General features: G+C 42.1%; 2 protein-coding genes across 19 annotated transcripts in view; one reads left to right on the forward strand and one right to left on the reverse strand.

The window, feature by feature from the left end:
* Positions 1–17,795, reverse strand: part of LOC310713520 (uncharacterized protein) — a 145,593-nt gene extending 127,798 nt beyond the window's left edge. For 4 of the 17 annotated variants that reach the window (XR_014529290.1, XR_014529293.1, XR_014529294.1 and 1 more), the window contains exons 1-2: positions 17,437–17,786; positions 13,060–13,172 (exon numbers count right to left, since the gene is read on the reverse strand). The gene's annotated coding sequence lies outside the window, so the exon portion shown is untranslated. Of the gene's footprint in view, positions 1–13,059; positions 13,173–16,263; positions 16,310–16,410; positions 16,801–16,872; positions 16,995–17,436 lie in introns of those variants that run through there. The other 13 variants (XR_014529288.1, XR_014529289.1, XR_014529291.1 and 10 more) reach the window with 10 other exon arrangements.
* Positions 15,803–24,301, forward strand: part of OSBPL1A (oxysterol binding protein like 1A) — a 165,159-nt gene continuing 156,660 nt past the window's right edge. Inside the window, exon 1 of one of the 2 annotated variants that reach the window (XM_083517684.1) lies at positions 15,803–15,935. In XM_083517684.1, coding sequence (XP_083373810.1) covers positions 15,872–15,935 — 64 coding nt within the window. In that variant the 5' untranslated portion in view covers positions 15,803–15,871. The remainder of the gene's footprint in view (positions 15,936–24,301) is intronic. The other variant, XM_083517686.1, reaches the window with a different exon arrangement.

The following is a 24,301-nucleotide window of genomic DNA, read 5'->3' on the forward strand; positions in this document are numbered from 1 at the left end:
TGATAGTGTGGTGTTAATATGTCGAAAACTGGAAGGGGGCTGTTTCCCTCGAGTCAACTTGCCATACAACAAAAATGCATATGAATGGAAACTGGGCAATTTGGAAATCAGAGCTATTATTCTGGGGCAGAATCAATTTTCTCCTTGTACTCTCCCCTTCCCAAATTGTATTTTTCCTTCTTGCTCCCCCCACAAATTATGCTATTCTGGTGCTTTGCAAGTACAAAACAGCAAAATCTCACAAGGTTATAAAAATAATAAAGGTAGTGATTGACAGGCAAACACTACCCACAAATCCTGATGGGAAGCTCACTTACTTCATCATCACATGAAATGGGGGGGAGGGAGGAAATGCAACTAGACAATTGGGGAAGATCAAACAATACAAGACAAAGGTGCTGTTAGCTGTGTGAATCCAAACCAACCAAAGCACAAATTGGAAAAAGTCTATATAGCAGAGAGAGGTTTTCTGTTTTCCAGTTCCAAATAAAGAGAGAACATAAGATACAAAAGTAATATTAATTTCAATGCACATCTGCAAAAGATGGAATGTTTTTCTCCATTAGCTCACTATCAGAGATGAGCCCATGATGCCCCGGGCCCTAGACAGTGTTAGCAGAGATGTATCAGATCATCAAAGGATGAGATAGAGGCCATAGCTCAGTGGTAAAACACATGCTTGTCATGTAGAAGCTCCTAGGCTCAATCCCTGTCACTGGCCAGTAGGACTGGGAAAGACTTCCCATCTAAAACTCTAGACAGCCACTGCCAGTCGGTGAGCTAGCACTGCTCTATCTTACATGTGCCTTTCTGGTGCTGTCAGCCTCCTTTTGGAATAAGAATATGGGAACCAGCTGTATGTCATCTAATCTCTATGCCAGCTGTATATCATCTACCTCTCCTCTGAACTGTATCCAAAAACTTTATTGTCGGTTAACTTTTGTTTTTGTTTTGTATTTATGTATTTGTATTTTGTATTTATGCCTAGATTGGTGGGTTGTGTTTTTTGCAATACTGATTTTATTCTGTTTGCTGAATTGTTGGTTTTTGTTATTTTGCATTTACTGACATGTTCTGAACAGTATTTTGTAAATTTGTATTTCCAGTGTTCTCTGTTTTGATGGTTTGCTGTAAGGTGTTTTGGGCACAACTCATGGAAAAACGGCATATAAGTAAATGCAGCCAATCAGTCAGGTGAGTATATTTTGCATGTTAATGTTCAGCTTTTCTAATACAGTTAACAGTCATGGAATGGTTCTTTGGCTTTATGCAATTCATGTATCAACACTTCATTTTAATCCTGGTGCAGAAGAACTAATATTTTGTGAGGATTTCCTTACCAACTTCTATCACAAACATGGAATATTGGCTACACTATAATGAACGTTAGCAAGAACTGCTATTTAACAAGGATCAGAACACACCTCTTTGAAATGGTCTGGCTAATATTCAACTTCACTTTTTCCCCCAAAGAAGAATATACAAAACACACAGGGAATTTTGTGTTAGTGCCAGTGATTATATTACTTTCAAAAGAGAAATAAAAATCTCACCCTGAAGCTTCAAATTATTATAGAGAACAGCTAGAATTTATTATAGTGAAGAAGTACCACACAGAGAGCATTTGTGGCAGATTTTTGCCAGACTCCTTGCAAAGGCATGAACATTTTCATCTTGTATGTGTTTTTGAATTAGTTACAATTCTCTTTCAACTTTGTGAATTCATTTGTATTAAAATGTGTGTACATGTAAAAGGGTTCTTGGTTATCTATATACCCTTAATTATCCCATTGTACATTATGCTTAAACCGAAATAAGAAAGTAAGTAAATAACTAAATAAGTTTTTTTCTCATATCCACACTTGCACAACTTGTCTTTTTGGCAACAGGTGTTTCACGATCAAGGAATCAAAGCAAAATATTAGACAGGAGGAATTGGTGTGTGTATGAGTAATTAGTTTTGCTTCAGAAATGTAAAAGTTGTTGCCTTCTCTCTCAGTGTGAACAATTGTATTCATGACCAACTTGGGACCAGGATACCTAGCACATCTCCTTCTGTTATACAGGTCATGCCAGCCGTAAAGATCTTCCAAGAAGACCCTGAAGGTTGTTCCACAGCCAGGGATTGTCACTTGGTGACACCATAGAAATGGGCCTTCTTTCGCTTCGGTACTTTGTGAGATGGAGACAATACTGTAATAGTATCGAAATGTCTCTTAAAAACTTATTTGTTTTCCATAGTTTTCCTGGACTCCGATCCCAAGACAGGGATGAAGGAGAAATTTGATTCAATTTGCATTTAAAGGTGAACCTACATAACTTGCACTTTCTGAAACAATGCATGAACCAAAGCACAGCTATGCTTCAAAATGTGCATTTCTCCAAATTTTGCAATGCAGTTCTCCAGCTAAGTAAAGTAAACAAAGGGACCACAAGAGTCATCTAGTCCAACCCCCTTCAATGCCGGAATCTTTTGCCCAACATGGGGCTCAAACCCACAACCCTGAGATTGTGGGTCTCATGCTCTACTGAAAACAATTGGTTTGCTAAAATGCGTGCAATTAGGAAAAAGAATCCCTGGCTATATTGTTAACCTTTAATTCTAAAGCAGACCTAAAATGCATGTCAGCAGCTACGAAAGAACGGAGCAATTGTTTAATTACTTTAGCATTTTTATGCACAAGTATTCCCACACGCACATCTGTGTCTGAGCTTGGATGCACATTCCTCCCCCAGGACTAGTTCTATAGCGTGTGGGGCGGGGGGTCGCAGTTGATACTTTGCATGGAGAAGGCCTCACATTCAGTGCCTGTCACCTCCAAAAGAAACTGTCAGGTCCAGGAGAGGCCTCTGCCTGAGACCTTGGAGATTCACTGCCAGTCAAAATAGATAGCACTGAAATAGATGAACCAATGGTCTTATTTAGTATAATAAGGCCATTCCTTACACCTCTTGGGTCTCATTTGTGAAGTAAAGAATAAGGCCTCAAAGAGAAGGGTTGATGTATTATTAGAGAGACAATTGAGATGTCAAGCAAGTAGCCCTTCCAAATCTATATCGTCAAAAGAAATGAAGACGCTTAGGTGTTCATTATTTAGATGTGAAGCTGCAAAAGAGATGTCGCCCCTTCAGTAACAAACCTGTGTGACTGTCTTTAAATTGCATCTAAGCCCAATCATCTCACACCCAAAGATCTATTGCACCACCACAGGCTACTTGATTCATTTAACTAACTTGAGAAGCAACACCAAGATGTAAATCAAGATGGTCTTAATGGGTAGCCTCAGCAATGTTAAATCCACTTCCACCCCAAATTTCCCCCCATTTCTTTGTCTCCACCACTACACTGAAAATGGAGCAAGACTTTCCAGCACACATATCAATTTTTTGCCTATTCCTGAAGATTAAAATTACCCATTTAATGGAACATTTTGCCGTTAACAATCGTCCCCGCCCCCCTTTTGCTAACCAATTGGACATGCTTGAGTTCACGCCGTCAGGGGTAAGTGTGACCATAAATCAATGAAGTTCTAGAAACCTTGATGCATGGCTACTGAAGGGAAGGCAGGGAAGCTGAGATAACACATGTATTAGTTTTAGTGACCACCGTGTTATCTTTATTGAAGAAAAGTTTTATTCCCCCAAGTTAGATTACTAATGAATGTGTAACAAAAGTTCTTTTTCTGTAAAAGGTGATAATTTTACACAGGGGATTTATCAGTCTTTTTCTCGGAAAGGCTGATACACTGGGAGTTCTTTAAAGGCCCGTTTAAAAAGAGAGAGAGAGAGAGTCTGTACTCCACATGTAGCTTTTATGACCTGTAAAGTAAAGGGACTCCACATGCTCTGAGGTTCAATTGAAATTATTGCTAGGAATGTAGGAATACAACAGTAGGACTGTATTCACCTCAAGAGTTGCATGCTTTGTTGATACAGCATGAGAGGAGACCATACAGATCAGAGCTCTAAGTTGGCTCTTGCTTTGTTCTCCTCTTTGTATTCTGCTTTTGTTTCTCGCTTTTGGCCTCTAGGAGGGTCACTCTGTACTCAACATAATCTGTTGCTGCAAAGCACTTTGTGGTCATTTCTACAAAGGTTTCTATGCGACGGTACAGATATGGCACCTAACAGTGGCACAAGGTTTAAACAATATAATATTCCCAGCCCCCAATTCTTTCGCTCCATAGGGGGAAAAGGAAAGGGGGGAAGCAATGTCTTTGCTAACATTTACAATATTTGGGTCAATATTATGTCCATAAGGGCTTCAGTATCTTTGTATTTTTAGTACAGAAGTCCTTACAGCTATGGGGTGGGGTGCGGCGCTTCACTGTCTCATAGCTTTGCAATAATATTCAGTGGTACTCTCCAGAGGTTTTGGACTAGAACTCAACCAGTATCACCAGTGGGCAAGGATGACAGAACTTGTAGTCCAACTACATCTGGAGGCCTCCATGTTGGCTGCCCCCAGATTAGACTCTTTAACATTACTGGCTCCCTATAAGTCGGTATGGCAGATAGCAACCATGGCAGACTGGGGTGTTGTATGGCAGTCTTCCCAATATTGGCATATTCCAAGGAACAAGTACCTATCTACCTTTTGCCAGTATGCTTCAGAGTATGTGTTACTGACAAGCCAGGAGTTCATGAAGCTGGCATTTCCCCTCTCTGCCCCATACTTGTATCTCACGCTTCATTCAATGAGCTCAGTATGTATGTATGTATGTATGTATGTATGTATGTATGTATGTATTTAGCACAATAACTCAGTGTGTGTGTGTGGGTGGGTGGGTGTGCAAGTGCAACCTTGGGTCTTTCCCTGTAGGGCTGGCAATAGTTTCTGTAATGCACTTCTGATCACTATTATTTAGAAGGAAAGGTATGAGCACACAAGTACAGAAATACCTGCACATGTGTCCAGAACAGAAAAGGGTAGTGTAGGGCTGGGGAGGAGCAACTGATGAGAGGGACAAAGCAACACAGCACAGATACATCTCCTCAAGCTCTGTCCACTGGTGCAGACAGCAAATTAAAATATCCCCAATTTTGGAGCTGTGCTTTATTGTCATGACTGGGTAAGCAGGCAGGTATGGCTAGGCTAGCTGAGTGACAATTTGGAGATGGAGGGGAGTACACAGAACAAGAAGTGGAAGCCACAATTTGGTGAAGGCTACACATTTAGCTGGAAGTTTGAACCTGTATTTCTCACATCAGTAACCCAACATTTTAGTCACTGAACTATACTGGACATTTGCTTTGGACCAGTACATTTGACATCTGTTGATGGGTGTACTCAACCAACTTTTTTCTCACTCTCTCCCACTAATAGCTGATTGTTTCCCCATCACGTCTGTCGAATTCCACGTGGAACTGAGTCATGTGATGAATCCAACATATGTTGAGCTCCGGGGCCAACAAACGTTCAACAAACCTGACTTCTGGAGGTTGCTATATGTGTGTTGGCTGGGGATCTGGGCATGTGTTAGACCCTTCATTATGACACAGTTTCATATGGATCTCATCATGGGGTGACTGCAAGGGGGGGGGGGAGGATCACATCAAGGGGATAAGAAAACACTTCCAAAGTCCACGTGCCAACTTTCCCTTTGTGGTTTTGCAGCACCCAAGAGTGTTCTGTGAATATTTTTACATACTGGTCATATATTTGTAGCATGTGAAAGGAATTCTGCTATGGCAAAGCTGAGGGAGGTAGAAGGAAAACAGGAGGGTCTGAGGAAGAATGGGGAAGGATTTTTGCTCTACTGCCCCCTGTTGCTGGTCTCAGCAGAACTTGCTGCAATACCTGCTGTTCCAGAAGGTATTCTTCCATACTACAGTACTGTTAACTTCCTTACTGTAAAATTTTCTTTTTTATAAAATTGTAGCTCATTGTATCCTTTCTATTAACTGGTGTACTTCAAACAAATATTTTTTAAAAACAAAATAAAGCAGGAGTTAGGGATCTCATTTCCTCAAGGACAACCTTGGGGGAGGGCAGAGGGGAAAGGGGGTGGGCAATGGAAGTGACGCTTACTTTTGCATAGTAGGCAACATTTTAACCACAGAAAGTCAGAGGGCACTGTGCACAGATACTCCTTTCTCCACCCTCAAGCCAGACAAGCAAGAGGCATTATCAAAGCATTATCATAATAATTTATATTGCACCTTCCAGACTGATAAACTTAATGACAACCTTTCCACCTGACACTATAGTTCTTCATAAACAGAGCATCTCAATTCTCTGTCCTGCCTTCTGCTTGCTATACTTTTGCTCTCCAGCTCCATCAACATTTTTGTCTTATCTATTATCAAGTTGTCTACTGTCTTAATGTGAATGTCAGTCCCAGTGCTTCCAAGAAAGAAAGAATCTTACTTGAAAGTAATGGTACTGGGGAAGTATACAACCTGTGGCTTTCTGGAGGATTTCTTGCTTTTATAACAGCCACCCATTATCTATTAGGCTTCCAAATTTAGAGACCTCATACCTTTCCTAATTAGCTGGTTTCTGCTACAAAATCTATGATGTCTTATTGCACAGGGTTGCCATATTTAAAAAACTGAAAACCAGATTTTACTGGACATTTTGACAATTTCTACCCAGACACTGCTTCTAACTGCAGTATTCTGGTTATGTCCAGGCAATTCAGGATGTATAGCAACCCGACTGTTGCAGAGGTGAGAGGTAAGATACCTAGGCTTAATTTACCTGCATATTTATTCCATTTTCCCAGTAGTTGCCATGGAACCAAATTTATTTGAACACCACACCTTTCATTATTTGATACCTACATCAAAGTTTCTAAAGCAGCTTTGATAAGTAGCTGTTCCAATTCTTACATATTCTCTTCATCATTATGTAAAAACCATAGACTCAGCCGATGTAACTGGGCTGCATCATAATCTATCCTTAAATTTGGGACAGTTAATCCTCTTGTCTGTGTTGAGGCCGGCATGGTATTAGCATCAATTCTAGGCCGTTTATCCTGCCACATGAAGCTGTCCAGGATATTTTGCCAACTTTTCAATTCTTTTGAATCCACTGACAAGGGCAAAGCGATAAACAAAAATGCAAATCTTCGTAGGACGGCCATCCTAATTGAATTTATCCCGGCCACTTCCTGGTTAAGATTTCCACTAGAAGGCATCCTGCAAGGCACCTGAGGTTGCATTGGAACCCCAATGGTGTGGATTATGGTGTGGATAAAAGAAGCTGAGGTAGTGTGGTGCTGCAATTGAAAAGAAGTTATAAGTAGACAGGGTAAGCATGCTCTTCCAGCACACCACTTATTTGCTTCAAATTGCACCCTCCCAAAACCTACAACAGAGAAGATATGTAGCCTCAATCATCTAACTTAATATTCTATGTTCAGACCCTGTGAGTGACAGTGGGAAAGGCACAGGTCTACAGATCCACTTCAATATAAATAATTAAGCAACCCATTTCTTCCCAAAATCAGTACTGTCGAGATACACTGGTGCTGTCTCTTTGAACTCTATGAAATGGGTGAATTATTTTCAGATCTTGCTTTTATTTTCAGAACTTGACAGCACCATCCTCAGTCACACTGTTCCATTCCACTTGGAACTGTTTTATAATGGTAACAGTTTTATATGTTTTTATAATTCTATATTATATTGTTGTAACCCACTCTGATGGTGAAAGGCAGGTGAGAAATTTTGGAAATAAGGAATGTAATGGTAGGCAGGCCCATTCAAAGCTTGTCTGAGGCTTGTTCTTGGCACGACAGCATAATTGGGAGCCCTCAACCACCTTAGCCCTCTAAGGTCCAGGGCAAGTGTACCCAGTTCTCCCTCCCCTGTGCATGAGCCTGGTAACACAGCTACAAGCCCCAAGTCATTAGTAGCAGTACCACTATTGCCTCTATTGCATCAGGGGGGACCCCCATCTCCAACTGTTTAACTACTCTGATGTAAACAACAAACAGGCGGAAGATTCCTTTAGCAATACAGGAATACTTAGATATTTCACAAATTAATATGGTACCAGCACAACATGGGGCATCCCTGCTGGTCCCAGGTTCTTCATCCTCGCTATTTGGATTTGCACCAAGGAAAAGGGTGTGTGCGTAGAGAGTAAGTTGGAAGCGTGCACAATGCAAAGTATCATTACTAGTCACAATGTGTGTCTGTTAAGGCATCAGCTTTGGCTCAACAATTCCCCAGCTTTGCAGAACTTGAGCCAACACCAGAGAGCTTTAAAACTCTGGTTTTAAATTGGCAGGCTTTAAAATCGCTGAATTAATGCATATTGTGTGTGCATATCAAAGCCTAACTTAGACTTTTAGTGTAACACTTAGAATTCTAATGTTAAACCCCAGCAAATTCTTGAATAGGGAACTGATATTTTCCTGTGCCTCTTAAACTCGTAACTAATGTTTGCTTCTTGACTTACATACTCGATATTACTTGATCGATTACGTCATGTGAGCTTAGCACACTTTAACCACCCTGCTGTACTTACAAGGATGGTTAAAGAATAGTAAAAATTTCTCTCTTCAAATATGTAAAGCAGGGTTGTAATTATGACTGCAGTCAATCCCATGTACACTCACTTGGGAGCAAATTCCGCTGAAATCAATGGGACATAACTCCAAATAAATATGAATAAGATTCTGCTGTACAAATAGACAGCAAATTAATTAAGGTGGAGTACATGGGTATGCTTGTGTATCTATGGTACTGGCGGCAGACCGGCTCATCTCTGTAACACAAAACTAGTTTTTTTCCTCTCTAGCAAATTAGAAAGTTGCTTTGTTTCAAAAACTCAGTCTACAGCACATCTATTAAAGCTGCAACACTGACATGGGAGGGAATCCTATTTAAAAATATTCTGCCTTTTTCTTTTAAAAGGGGGAGAAAAACTTTCTTTATAATCATTGTCTTGGCTCACATCCCTGTTTCATTTAACCTCATCTGCCTGACTTTTACATTCGTGGAACAGATTTCCATTGCCTTGGATTCTCATATAATTGGCTGCTATGATATTCTTGGACTGCTTCTTTTCTTTTCTTTTTTGTTTGGGGAAAAAACCCCATTTGATATCATTAATCATATTGCCATATGTAATAAATTGGCTGCATTGGGTATATTGCTTGAAACTGTCACATGGTTCCAATCAGGATCCTGCCAACTGAAAGTGGCTATTGGAAACTCTGAATCTTCCTTTCAGGCTCTTCCAGTTGGAGTTCCAGAGGGTTCGGTCCTGTTTGTACTGTACATTAATGACCTGCAGGCTGGTTAGCTGCACGTAGGCCAAGACTTACAAGTATGCACATGTTCCTAAGTGCCGCGCTACATAAGCAATAACCTGCTTGCTATCAAAGTCACATCGTTAGACTCAACCTCTCTCAGCACTTGCAAAGCTTAGAGGCTCACACGGCACATCTCTAAATTGCAGCTAAAACACACACACAAGTACAAAACCCAAAAAAGGGCATTTGGTAGAGCCGTGTAAAATGATTCAGGGAACAAGAATACCGCTGGTATTATTATTTTTTTGCAGTTGTCAAGCCCCTTGTCATGTCACAGCTGGAATACCAGAGTCATCTTAGAAGAACAAAAGAATAATCTGAGTGGATGGCTGGCAGGGCTGAGGAGGCAATAGGCTGCTATTTTGAGCTTTGAACAGTTTACAAAAGGTTCTTTCCTGTTTTAGGAAGGAAGACAAGCTTTTTTTTAAAAAAAAAAAAGAGTGTCCAATAATTTTTCAGACTAAGGAGAACACCGCTTTTCCCCAGCCCTTGAAAATATTAGTTATTTAAAGCATCTCTTACACCAACCCATTTTTTCAGTCAAGATTCACAGAGCAGCGTACATACTATTAATAAAACCCAGGTAGCCTCAGGTTACAATCTAAGAGGCATGACACAAAAGAAAAAATGGATGAGGAGGAAGAAGGAAAACGCTAATTCTTAAAGTTAGACAGGAGTTGTTATAATGGTCAGCTGCTGAATTTAAACAATCCAGGAAGAAAAAGAGCAGATGGTCTCTCAGCAGAACCTATAAAATGGCTCCACTTCCCCATCTCTTCTTCTGCTACAGCCTGAGGGCACTGCAAAACAATTGAGCTAGGAATGTTAACTCTATAAACCAACAGTCTGGTGCCTGGTCAGGGACTCGCTTGCACAGGACTCTGGGTCAGGATAGAGAAAGAGAGAACCTCACCCTACCTCCCGGTGAACAGCAGTGACACTACTGGCCGGAGGTCAGGTGAGTGGTATCGCCCTACCACCGCATCTACTACTGGAAGGCATGGATTATACATTTTAAGGATAACATATTCCCTGTCCCTGGTTTAGATCATCAGACTGGTTTCTTCTGTTCAGCTTCTTGATTTCAGTTCCTGCAGTTTGAGTAGCAAAGTATTTCCTTTCCAGAACCGAGAGCAGGGCATAATCTCATGAGTTCAAGCTCAGTGAAGATGGAGCATGTGCAGGGTGGTGGCTCAGAAGATGGGGTGAGTGAATGCCTGATGATTCGCCTTCTATGACCTAATATACTGTGTCACTGCCTTTGGGAGCCAAGAGCCTCTAGCCACATGCCCTTGAATGGAAGGTCAGCATGGAAATGCCCAAACTCTGGCAAAGAAGTCCTCCAGCTGAGAAAAATAATCTGGCCGTGGCTTGGCAAAAGCTTTTCTTCTCTCCTCAATTTTTCTGACTTGACATGTTGCTCTAGTGCACTTCACATCTGATTAAATTAGTCGCATTGCATTATATCCTATCAAATCTGACATGATGCAATGGAATGTGAGCAGTGCATATAAAGATGTACTGGCAGCAGATAGTAGCTACCTGTCCCCAAATGATCGCCTTGCTAGCAGCAGATAAGAGGCAAAGCTGATGCCTGATTTTGATATGTGATTTCTTTCTCTGCTGACATAGAGGGCCTTTGTATCAAACTGATTGCAGTTTTGGATTATAATCACAATGCGCTTCTCCTAAGCTTTCTCAGCAAAACTCAGCATGAATAATAAACATTAAAAGGATGATGACTATATTGATAAGACCACTTCAGCTAACAGAGTGATTGGGAGGGCTATGCACAATCCATCTTTTTCTACAGACAGCATAGGGCCACTGTACTGTTAGAGCACTATTATACCACTTTAACAGTTAGGGTAGTGCTACGCAGAGCATAATGGAATGATCGCTGCTTCTTCCAACTCACCCCCTAAATCTATTCTGGGTTCCCCCCGCCCAACTCTCTAGGGCAGATTTGGGGATGACACAGGGTGTGCATGAGGGGAGGAGAGCAGGGCAATACTTTTGCGCTAGTGCAAATCCTTGCAATAGTTCAACTTTGTAGTTGAATACAAAGAATCATGGGAACTGTAGTTTGTTAAGAGTGCTGAGAGTTGTTAGGAGACCCCTATTCTCTTCCTGTTGCGGAAATTTACAGAGTGGTTTAATGATCAATCTGTCTTTCCAGGGAACTTTGGGAAATGTCCTACATTTGCAAAATGGCTCTGAGGTCTACTGTCCTTTTTCTCTATTGCCCCCCTGGTGCTGTAGCAGGTAACAGACAAATATATTTGTGGTGCTTCATTTCCGCAGCATCTTGCAAAGCTCTGAAATTATATATTGTTTTATTCAGTGGTTGAATCATAATCACAAACGCATCTATGGTGTGTCTCCTTTCAAGGGTGCCTGAAATGAGTTCTCAAACTCACCATGCTGGAAAATGACAATTAATCCCTCCATTTGCAATCCCATCGCTGCCTTCAATTTGCACCAAAAACATTCCACAAGCTTCGGAACGAGCCCTGTTATAGCAAGGATCCAGTTTCCTCACACCATTGTGTCTACTCAAGCAATTGCAACAGAAAAATAGTGGAGCCTTTCCCTTCATTTTCCCCAATGTAGGGCAATATTAACTTGGTTTCCAGAAGACTGAATGGCAATTAAACCCATGAATTTGCCCAGCTCTCCTGCCAATGAACTGTCGCATTCTCAGTTGCACTTCTGACTGATGCAGCTCATGAGACACAGCCTATGAGTCAGGAAGCAAAACTGGCTGTGATCTCCCTCCTCTATTCTGAATTTGATGTGAGGGCTGGTGAGGCCTCCTGTGTATATTGGGGCAGTTCAATGGTTTGCAGTAAATACAACTCGCCATGAAGCTAACTTGTGCTTCTAATTAGATCATAGAGCAGTAAGCTCTTCCCTCTTTTCCCCGAGTATCAATGGTGCCAGGAAAGTTCAAAAAGGCAGAGGGCATCACCTCTTTTATCTACATTATCCAAGGAGGATGTTTTCAAAAGTGCCTATGGGAGGTGAATATAGGTGGGAATAATAGCTCAGAAAAGAATAGTTCAGATTCTTCTGTTTGGTCTGTGTTTTTAAAAAAATAAAAAATAAAATCCCTTGTTCTAGCAGAAATTCATAGATGGCTGATTCATCTAGACTGTGGCCTTTATGTTCAGCACCCGTCTCCAGGAGCAGGGGTGGGGGTAGAAACCATACACACAAGCTTCGGAAGTGCACAAGCAACTTTAAAATGTGGCAGGCACAATGTAGCTAAAGTTAAGTGCTTTTAACTTTAATTGATTTCACTTGTAATGCTAAAACACATGCTTATCATTGCAATTCTATGCAAGTCCCATTTAATTCAGAAGGATCTTCTTACAAGAAAGGGTGCATTGCAGCCCGAATCTGTCACATTGATATCAAGAGGACTTAACATGCTTGATTTGGGCAGGAGCATGTCAGATGCCCTTGCCTTTTGCTTACATTAACATCAATTAATCAAATACTGAAATATATTAGTTTTACTGGGACCACTGAACAATCAACTGGCCACTAGAATCCTTAACTGGTTTGGATTTCCCAACATAGGCAGCTGGGGTTTGTGCATACAGTTTGCCACTGGAAAAACAGGGAGGTAAATCATTTGCCCAGCCCACCATGTGCCTGATCTGAATCTGAACCATTCACATCTGTAGCTGCTACTTGGGGGGAACAAATTAAAGAGATGAATCTCTGTCATAATAAGCTCTAAGACTTAGTTATTATGTTTTAAGTATCTCTCAGCCCAACCTACCTCTCAGGGTTGCAGTGCGGATACAGCAGGGAAGGGTGAGAACGGTGCATGCCACCTTGAGGTCCCTGAAGTAACAGCGGAGTATAAATGTGAAAAGAAGAAGATACTTTCTTCTGAAATTGAAAAAAAAGCACACCATCTTTATTAGGTACATTTCCTCTAAGCAAAACTTCTGAAGGGCTTCTCAACAGAATCAGTGGGTCCATTGATAAGCCTGTAGTTGCTAACCCTGGAGCGGGGTAATGCAATTTTAATCAGTGAAAGCAAATTTTAATCAGGGGGATAAGAATTAAGCACACATTTGTTAATGTTTCAAAGCTACTTTGAGTCTGTTTTGATAGTGCTTGAGAAAAAATGAAAGCTACTGCTTTCTACCGTGCATTTATTGAAAATATTTATTTCATGCCTCTCAACCATGATTTCCAAGGCAGATATCACACACACACACACACACACACACACACACACACAAAATGGGCTGGATCCAGAATTCCTGTGAGCAGAACTCTGCTCCTGGGACACTCCTGCCAGCTCATGGGTAGAGAGATGATTTTCACTGATTCCTTCTTCCGCTATATCTTCTAATAATATTTTTGGGGACCCTCCAAAAGTGTGAGAGCTGTGGTGCCAGGGGAATTGGCTAAAAAATTTAAAAGCCTTTCCTCCTCCTTCCCCAAGTGGGAACCTCCAGTGGGTGTTAGCTCCAAAGGAAAGGCCAGTCTGGATCCAACCCAGTATCAACAATAATGAAACATGCACTCTTAAAAAAAAGTTAAAGCTTTAAATGGTGGCAATATCCAGTCTCTATTCAACAGCAAAGCTGCTACCTGCTATTCTGAACTAAATGAAATTTCCAAGCAGTTTCTGGAGGCAACACCACATAAGGCATAAGGGCATGGAATTGTATCCAGATCCCATTCTTCCAGGAGTAGCCACTGCTCATATAGGCACCAAAGCTGGTTAAAATCAGTGCTTTTTCCTGGGGGGATACAGGGGTACGCATACCCCTAAACATTTTGTGAATCTAACTGGTGTTTTTTTGAGAGGAAGAGCGGTTATAATTGCAAAAATGAAATAAGTAAAGGGAAGCTTATCTGAAACATCTGCTTTGTTATGAGGCATTGGCATAATCAACCAGATCAATGCAAGCAAAAAGAGAGAATCTTCTCTAGCACGGTGAATCTTTAGTTCCGTTGCTAACCCTGATGTCCATTTACTGTATTTATTTTTCCCAATTTGAATCTTGAGTCAAAATATGAGTACCCCTAAATATTTTTTAAGAAAAAAAGCACTGGTTAAAAGAGTTTTGAGCCATGCATGATGGCACCTAAGTACTCATCCACAGAACTAGATTTAAAATCGTCCCTAAGCTGTGACCACGATCCTGTCAGTCCAAAAGCATTCTCAAACTGAGAACCTGATCACAGTAATGGCTGGTAATGTTTTGTTTATTAAATTCTAAATGCTCTCACTGCCTTCAGTATCTCAAAAAAGATACCCATACTGATGTTTTGGCAGCATGTAAATGCATTTACACGTAATTGGTTTAAAGGCTTACGATCACATTTTATTAAATTGGTGGACAGAGGTAATTTGAATGTGAATGCATTCCTTGGTGTTCCTTTCCACTTTATGTTTTCTTGTCTTCTATGAAACCTGGCTTACCATCTATCAACAGTTAAATACTTTTAAGACATTTTGGTTTCAATGGGAGATTTCAATCCCATTGATTTTAATTAGAGAGGGTTAACCGCCCTGAGTGAGGAGGAATCATAAGGGTTTTATTTAATTTTGCTCCTTTGTTTTACCCAAGTATATCATAACTTTAAATTAGGGAAAGCAGGGGAGGGGGCGAGACAGAAGGTTCTTGTAAGGGGAAATTATTATTTTTTCTATGAGTAAAACAGAAACAAATAGAGAACATGCCTGCTATAGAATTTCTTTTTTAGTGGATCTTAATATGAAGCTGGGTGTACTTTGTATGAACCCTGTAGCCCTGATGTAACATTTTCAATTAATTTGTTTATTGGTTTAATAGGCTTCTTCTATTACATTTATGAGACTGTATGGGCTTCCTCTGATGGCTAATTAACACCTTTTTACATTTTTGACCAAAGCCTTGGCTTGTCTGCTGGGTAACACAGCAGACCTTGATTTATCAAGCTTTGGAACAGAGTAGTTTTATAGGGAGGGGTTCGGGTGGGCTAAATGTGGCCATTAAATCATATCTTGCTTATTATCTGTCTTTTCAGTCATTAAAAATACATAGTAAATAAGCTGTTGCTATGTCAAATTTTTCATTTTTAACAGAATTGCTTTATTTTGCTTTGATTTTTTAAACGATGCTGCTTTCAATTTATGAGGGTAGGGGGATAATTAAACTTGTTCAACTGGCTAAGTACTTCAATAACTTGTCCTTAACACACTAGTCTGGTTTTGCTTACACTCTGTAGAGCAGCGGGGGGTGGGCATTAAATGCCCAGCTAACAAAGCTATAGTTTGGCCCATCCTGTCTTAAAAAGTGGTTGTCCTAGATATGCATTTTTATTGGAATGACTTCTTACATCAAAAGGACTAGAAACTTAGGGCATATTCCTACACTTGAGATCCCTCGAACGGGCTTTAGGATTTGGCAGAACCTCTGCTAAGCTGGTTGAATACCCCACCACCCCACACAAAAATATGTTGGTGAAACACTCTGCCAGTGGCACTGTTCTGGTGGCAAATATATGCCAGTGAATAGGCTAAACAGGAAACAGTTGTTGGCAGATCTCAGAGGTGCCGAGTTGCAGCCAGCATTGGGGGGCCACCGATGCACATGTATGACGCTACATGCATCACGCTTCAGGAAGATGCAACCCAGTCAGATGGCCAAGGTATAAGTAACATTATTATTATTATTATTATTATTATTATTATTATTATTATTATTATTGAATAGGGTGTCCCTATTTTCATTGGAGGAATGAAGGAGGGTATGCAGCAGAGGTGGCAGGTGTGGGCAGAGGATCAAGACTCCCACTTCACCTAGGCCGCAACCAATATCAGGAAGTGAGGATTTGTGAGGAATTTTCTCTTTGGATTTTTGACCAATGTGTGAATTTGTCTGTGCAACTCTACCAAATTATTCCCTTCACAATGAACAATGGGGAGATCCCTCTGAGGACTTCCTTTTTATATTTGTGCCCACTTTACAGATTGTACCACAGAGAGTTCCCTTGCTTGTTGCTGCCGTTGCCTGGCTTTATGCCTTCCTTCCCTGAGAACGGAAGTACAGTGGTACCTCAGGTTACATACACTTCAGGTTACATACACTTCAGGGTACAGACTCCGCTAACCCAGAAATATTACCTCAGGTTAAGAACTTTGCTTCAGGATGAGAATAGAAATCGTGCTCCGGCGGCGCGTCAGCAGCAGGAGGCCCCATTAGCTAAAGTAGTGCTTCAGGTTAAGAACAGTTTCAGGTTAACAGACCTCCGGAACGAATTAAGTACTTAACCCGAGGTACCACTGTAAACTGTTTTGTCTCCTGTGTGGATTTGAACAAAGCAACCCCTGAACATGGTTCTTCCTGCCGGCTCTAGCAGACAGCACCACAGAGTTCCCTTGGCTGTGCACATTGCCTGGTGGTCTGTGTCTCTTGCTTAGTGGGGCATGGGAAGATGACAGACAAGCTCCCTCCATGCATGCCGGGAGTGGGGTGCCAGCATCGGCACAGTCCCCTTAGCCTCTTAGCAGAATTTCCAGGGAACATAGGAGTGCCTATGCCATTTTGATACAACATAAAAACATTGTCTGGTTGTGTGTTTTTACCTCGCCTCCTGGGCTGAGCATGCACAGTGTACAGCAGCTACTCTACCAACAGAAAGACAGAAAATCTGTCTTTCACACACAATGCAATGAAGGCCTCAGTCCTGTTTGGGTAAATTTCTGTGAGACACAGGCCAGTGCTGGGTGGGGCCAGAGGCAAGAGTGGTGGAAGAATTAGCCAGTGCCGGATTTAGGTATAAGCTAAACAAGCTATAGTTTAGGTCTCCACTCTCTTGGGGGCCCCAAAAAAATTTAAAGGGGAAAAAACCTGGATGTACCTTTCCAAAATATAAGGTAAAAAACAAATGAAATAGCACCTACACACAGTAACATTGTTTGGTGTTGTGTAGGCTCTTATGATGTAAGTAATGGGCCTGATAGCCTGCTTCCTAAAATATCACTGGTTTGCTCATTTCTATATATATAGGGTGCCTACATTCTGCATGTGCAAATGGCTTTAGATACCTGTTAGGTCCATAAATGACCACATAGCATATATTCAACACAAAAAACAGCAACAATTTGTTGTTGACAAAGGACAGCTGGACATATAAACAGCCCCATTACCTTCAGCAGTTTAGGGCCTCATCAGACCTAAATCCTGTTCTGTAATTAGCGTAGATGTTACTTTTGTGCAGTAGGCTGGTTTCTGTACATGCTTACACGTCCCTTTCTACTCTGCAGCCTGCTGAAAACACTCAAGGAGCTGGTGAGAGGTGTGGCATAGGAGCAGGGTGTGGTTGTGGAGGGTGTGTGGTCTTGGTAGATCATATCAAGACTTGCCACATTCAGCCTCAGGCCTAGAGGTTCCTCTGAATTTAGAGTATAAGGATGTGGTGCATAGCACTTCTACCAAGTTAAGGCTCGAAGCTGGTTATCTGTTTACCAAACCCTCAGATAAGAAGGTTTTGAACTGGATGGTGTATATGGACATTTTACACTGGTTCTATCTGAGTAGTATTTTTGCTGACCCCTAATTTTAGATGTTTGCACTTAGGTTAAAAGACCACTGATGCTTTTAAAAACAATATTACACTTCAGCGAAATGTTGGCTTATGTTGCACAATAGCTACATGAAAGTATCCAGGCTTGAGCACATTGCTTCATGAAATTCATATGATGCACTGTAAATATTTACAGTATTTTAATGCAATGAGTTTGACCTGGAGAAAAAGCTATAAAATAGTTGAACAAAATCCTCTGGGAAATGCTAGCAGGCAGCGCTGCCAAGTCTCGCCATTTTATCACAGGCCTCATAACATTTGATCCTTTTATTACGTCCCTAGATCTGTTTATCTCAGATTTCATTTGGAGGTGAGAGGAGGGTGCCATTAGCCTTCAGCTTTGTGGAGGAAAGCTTGAAATTAATTGTGTATTTTAACCTAGTAGCCCTTACCGAATCTTTTTATCTCTGTTGACAATTAGATTGAATACTCAAGCAGTATTATTGTTTCTGAGTGACAACATTATCAGGCAGGTATTTCATTTTGTTTTAAACTAGAAACTTAAAACATACGTGCCTAGGCAGTGGAGTCTCACCTACTTTTTTATTTTTCTATTAGCTCCTAGGATTTCTCTGCCTTTCAGGCCTATCCCTCCCAAGTCATTGTTAGGCATACTCAGACTGCACCCCCTGAAATTAATGGTCATGTTCACTGATTTCAATAGTCTGAGTACAATTAATATTGGAGATTACCCATAAAATACAACTAAAAGCATATCTTCACAATTGCAAAACTAAAACAAAATTGGAGCTTATGTGCCTATGCAACTGCTTCAATCATGGAAATTGCACTTTCGCTTGTGCCATATAACGTTTGTTCCATATCTCTTAGGAGTCAAGCTTTCAGTCTGGCAGCACCTATGCTGTGGAATTTTCTGCCTTTTACGTTAAGCTGTACTGTTTTAGACCCCACCTAAAAAGCTTTTCCTCCGCTCCAACAAGCCTATACTGACACATAATTTGGTTATGTATACTTGTTTTCAACATTTGCTGATTTTATTGTGTATTATTAACTTATTTTTACTGACTTTTCAGGTTGACAAAAAAAGTGTGAGAAATCTAAACAAACTAGCTATTATAAGGATCTCTCCTGCCCCTTCATGCAGAGTAGAAACTACATGTTTGCTATCCACAAACAGCTGAATTGTCGCTGTATTTTTTTCTTTTAAAAAACCACATACTGTATAGAGAGTTATGTTTACATAGGCTAAAGTTTACAGATCTTAAGTGTATGTGAAATACACTGTGTATTATTAATAATTGTTTTAAATTGTTTTGTATACACTACTTTAGAGGTGTTGCTTTTAAATTAAGTGGTTTATATTTTTTTTCAATATAAATAAATCAGCAGTCTGAACTACTCTACAGGCCAGCATAAGAAATCGGACAAAACATGTTAATACAGTGAGGGGAACACTTTTTAACAATTTAAAATACTGAACCCATCAAAACCTATTCAAACACTGGTAAAGAAGAAAGTAAAATAATCTCTCTCGGAGTAGGTGGGAGTTACCACCAAATATAATATTGGAGGGGTGAAGGTCAGGATGACCAATGGAGAGCCAGGCTAAGAATCTCTGAAGCCATATTATAGAGCCATCTAAAAGCTAAAAGCACAAAGCCATTTTAGAAAGCAAAAGACTATTTCTCTTTCTCATGTTTGTCACTTTGCCACCTTTTGCAGAGGTAGCAAGCATGCAAGCTTGTGGGTGCAGCTAGCTTGCCCCTGCAGGAAGTTTGCCAGTTGAGGTTAAGCCATTTCTGAGAAACGACCCCTGACAAAGGCAAGTAGCAGGATGTTTGCTGACCGCCAGGCTCCAGATATAACGCTTAGGTGTGAAGTTGCTAAACCACAAGGACATTTCTTGGAAGTGGGGGGTTCAGGGGCACTTCCTGGAACTAGTAAAGAGGTTAAGTAGATTATAAGCCAGTAGCACCACCTAGTGGAATAGGCAACTTGGAACCGAAAGGACACACCAATTTATTAATTGGTTGGGCTTTAATGAATATGCATCAATGACCATAGGAAATTGTCAATCATTGGCTAAAGGGATGCCAAGGGGCTGAACTGTGCTTTGCAAAAAAAGGTATATAAGTTAACTGCCCCAAGGAGGGGTGGGCATTTTCTCATTTTCCTAAAATGCACCCACATTTGCTTTTTGTCGGACAAAATCCAAATAAAAAACTTTTTCTTTAAGAAACTTTGCTGCCTGATTTTTACATTCCTGGTCTGAATACCGATGTCCCTTTCATTTCTGGTGCCGTGACTCGGATCAGAAGGACTTTAAGTGTCCTCAGAGACCAGGAGGCAGCTCCCTTGTCCTCTGGGCAGAGACGGCGGAGGGCCAACAGACCTCCTGGCTTCCAAGTGCACACCGAACCTTTTCTTCGGAGGGGGACAGAAGGCAACTTGACCCTCTTGCTGTATCCTGGGACAGAGGACAACGGATTTGAAGAGCCGAGGTTGGGAGGACAGGGCAGAGAACAGCCGGCTGGGGTGAGTACATGGCAACAAGCCCTGAGGGGATAGGAAATCCTCCTTTTAATTAAGGAGAAGGGAGATCCTGATCACATCTCCAGCGTGGATAGTGGCATTAAGTAGAAGGGTTGAGTCCTGACAACCACCCACGCTTTGGTATTAGGAAGGAGAGAAAGGGGGGCACAGGGTGGTTAGCGTATGGTACAACGTCTGGCGAGAGAGGCAGTTTGTGCATGTATGTGTGTTAGCCCGGGGCATTCCCTGGGGTCGTAGCAATAAGTACTCCTTGCGAAGTGAATGTGTGAGTGTTTGGTGTGGGGACGCTGTACAGGGCCATACTGAAAATGGGAGGGGGAGGCTTGAAAGGCTTGAAAGGTCCAGTAATCCCCCTTCAATGCATGTTAAACAACTTCAAGGAAGGACCAAAATCAACAAAGACCAGGGGGGACATTCTGACCAGATTCCCTATATAGACTACTGGCTGAATGTGGTAATAGAGAACCCCCCCCCCCCCGGTTGAAGAAATGCAGGACTGAACATTGCAAAGTCACTCCCTCATGTCAGGTTTTGGAGAGGGAAGATGTCCAGAAGAAGTGCAGTGTTTATGGAGAAGAGTGTACAGAACAGTAAGCAGTTATTACTGCATTAACAGAGGAAAAAATAAATAAATACCCACTTTCGAGAAAAGACCATGAAACAGGATGCTGTTATAGAATTAATGTAACAGGATCTTGAACAGACAAATGAAGGACTTAATAGATTAAACACAAGTCATTTAGAAGAGAGGTCTCAACTAATTCAAGACCTCCAGAGGTATGGAAGAAAATTTGACAACCTCAGAGAGGTTTTAGCTGAGAAAGACAAAGAAATTTCTGCTATTATTTCAAATACAAATGTGTATTCTGAGCAGATTAATATTCTGAAATGTCAGATCAAGTGCAAAGAGGATGAAATGCAAGACAGGGAAATAGTGTTGTCTAAGGCTGAAAGGGAAGTCCAGTTACTGAAAGATCTACAAACCAAAGGTGTGAACAGTGGAGGCAGAAAGCTTTCAGAACTTTCTGAACAGTTAAGTGCAATAAAATCAGAACTGGCTGAGGGGAAAAAAAAAAATTGAAAACGCTAGTAAAACAAAAGAGAATGAAGAATTTGTTAGGCAAAACAAAGAGACTAGCCAAACAGTTAAAGATCTTCATTCTACAATCAATACTTGTGATGTTACTTACAACAACAAACTCATGGAGTGTGACTCACAAATTAAATTGCTTAAAGAACAAATAAGTAAATCAGCTAAAAAAAAAAAAAAAATTTGCAAGAAACAGAAATAGAATGTAAGGAGGAAACAGACCATCTTAAATCCCAGGTCGATGAACATATCTCTGTAAAGGAGAAATTGAACAAGTTACTAAAATTAAAAGAAAATTTTGTGAATGAGCTGAAAATTGTGAATGAGCTGAAATCAGTGAAAGATTCATACAACCAGCTCACTTTACAAAATGCAAAAAAAGAAAGGGATGAAGATTTAGCTAATTTATCCAGACAACTTGCTGAACATACTGACCATCTAGAAATTGTCAAAAGGTCACTGCAAGAAAAGGCAGAGATTGTGATATCCCTAAAAGACAAGCTTAAAGTTGTGGAGCAGCAGGCTTTTGCAGAATCCTGATCCAAGGCTTCAGTATTTTAGCAAAACCTCTAAATGAGAGTACCAGAGGAAGAGAAAGAGACCCCTTTGAGTGGGGACCGGCCCAACAAGAAGCCTTTGAGACTATCAAGCAATGTCTAATGGCCACACCTGCCCTGGGTTTGCCAAATCCCGGGAAACCGTTCCAATTATATGTGCATGAACAAAACGGCGTGGCAGCCCGAGTCCTAACTCAGAGGCTAGGGAGTTGGAATCGGCCAGTCACCTACCTCTCCAAACAATTAGATTCCACAGCGAAAGGCTGGCCACCCTGTCTGCGGGGTGTCGCTGCCACCGCCACACTAGTGGAAGAAGCAGACAAGTTCATGTTTGACCAGGAGATGCATGTGAATGTGCCCCATTCGGTTCTCATTCTTATGGAATATAAGGAGGCTGAAACAGGCTTTGCCCAACCCATTGAGAAGTCTGCAGGCGCAGTGGAAGTTTGTGAAACAGACGTGCCTGATGGTCTAGAGAGACCAAAGGGTCCTAGCCATTTTAAGGGCCAGCCTTGATTCTTGGCTGTTGCCAATACTCCAAGGGAGGAAGCCCTGGGTCGCGTGCCAGGCACTGAAGACAGCATGTCAGGCCACAGTGGCAGCCAGACCAGAGGGGGCTGGAAGCCCAGAAGGGGCTGTGGGACGCCCAGAAAGCCCAGAGGGGGCTAGAGGATGCCCAGAAAAAGTACCAAGCCCAGAGGGGGCTGAGGCTGTTTTGGGAAGCTGTTTCTACGCTTCAATAAATCTGTGTGATGGACTGTGGGCTGGAGAGAGGCTGAGAATTGGAAAGAGGAAGGCAGTTACAAGTTGTTCCTCAGGCAGCAGAGCACCCAGAAGTGGGGGTGCAAGGCAGGCAAGCCGTTCCAAGAGCTCTAAGAAAGCCAAAGTCTCCAAGAGTTGTTTGTGTTTTGAGGCGAAGTCCAACAGCAAAAGGCATTGCCCTGCAATTGGCAGCTGGATGCAAGGCTAATGTCCAGAAGTTGAGACGTTACTGGAAGCAGTATGGGTCCCGAAGAGATTGCCGTGATGCACTGCAAAGGCCATGGGAGAGGCCGGGACATGGTCACTAGGAGCAACCGGAAGGCAGACAACGCAGCTCGTGAAGCAGTTTTGAAACCTCCACCAGCACTCAACGCAGCCCTCATCCCACAACTCACTCCAGACGATGTGGAACCACGCTACACACCGGAGGAACAACAGTGGGCACGCCAGGAAGGAGCAACACTCCAGGAGGGATGGTTCCGTCTACCAGAAAACCGTGTTTTTGTGCCCCAACATCTGGCTACCGTGATTGTGAAGAATTACCACGAGTCCACTCATCTAGGGGGTCCAGCTGCCAGAGCACACCTTGGGAGACTTTTCTATATCACTAACCTTTCTCAACTAGTTGCTGCTATATCCCAGGGGTGTGTCCTGTGCGCCAAGAACACCCCCAGACAAGGCCACCTTCCCCCACCGGGTGTACAACACGTGGGCTTTACCCCTATGGAAAGCCTGATTGTGGACTTCACTGAACTACCACCAGCTAGGGGCATCAAATACCTGCTTGTGCTTGTCTGCACCCTGACAGAGGCATACCCCACTAGAACAGAGATACCTCGTGAAGTGTCCAAGAAACTGTTACATGAACTCATACCCCGATTTGGCCTCCCCAGAAGTATTGGCAGTGACAATGGCCCTGCCTTCATTGATAAAGTTGTGCAAGAAGTGTGCAAGGCGCTGCAGATAAACTGAAGACTACACACAGCCTACAGACCCCAGAGTTTGGGAAAACCTGAGCGTATGAATCGCACCTTGAAGACCCACTTGGCCAAGCTGACCCAGGAGTCGGGACTACACTGGATAGATGTCCTGCCCATTGCCTTGTTTCGGATTCGGAGCGCTCCAACCAAGAGAATGAGACTATCACCCTTTGAACTTTTGTATGGCAGGCCACCCCTTTCGTCCGAGACATCCCCGCCAGTTTGGGGCGGGTGGGAGATCACATCACTCAGGAACAAGTGCAATTCCTGTCCCCGTCTGTGTTTGCTTCCCTTTCCAGGTACTACCTCGAGCCTACACCGTGCAGTCTCGCTGAGCCGGTCCACCAGTTCCAGCCGGGTGACAGCGTGGAAGCGCAACCCCCTCATCCCTAAGTGGCGAGGCCCGTATACCGTCCTCCTCTCCATCCCAACTGCGGTGAAAGTAGCCGACGTGATTCCCTGGGTGCATCACACGCGTCTGATCATCACCCCTGCGTCCGACGCCACCGGGAGTGCGTTGGGGCC

The sequence above is a fragment of the Podarcis liolepis genome, assembly GCF_965112155.1.
Source record: "Podarcis liolepis genome assembly, chromosome: 8".
NCBI classification, from domain to species: domain Eukaryota; kingdom Metazoa; phylum Chordata; class Lepidosauria; order Squamata; family Lacertidae; genus Podarcis; species Podarcis liolepis.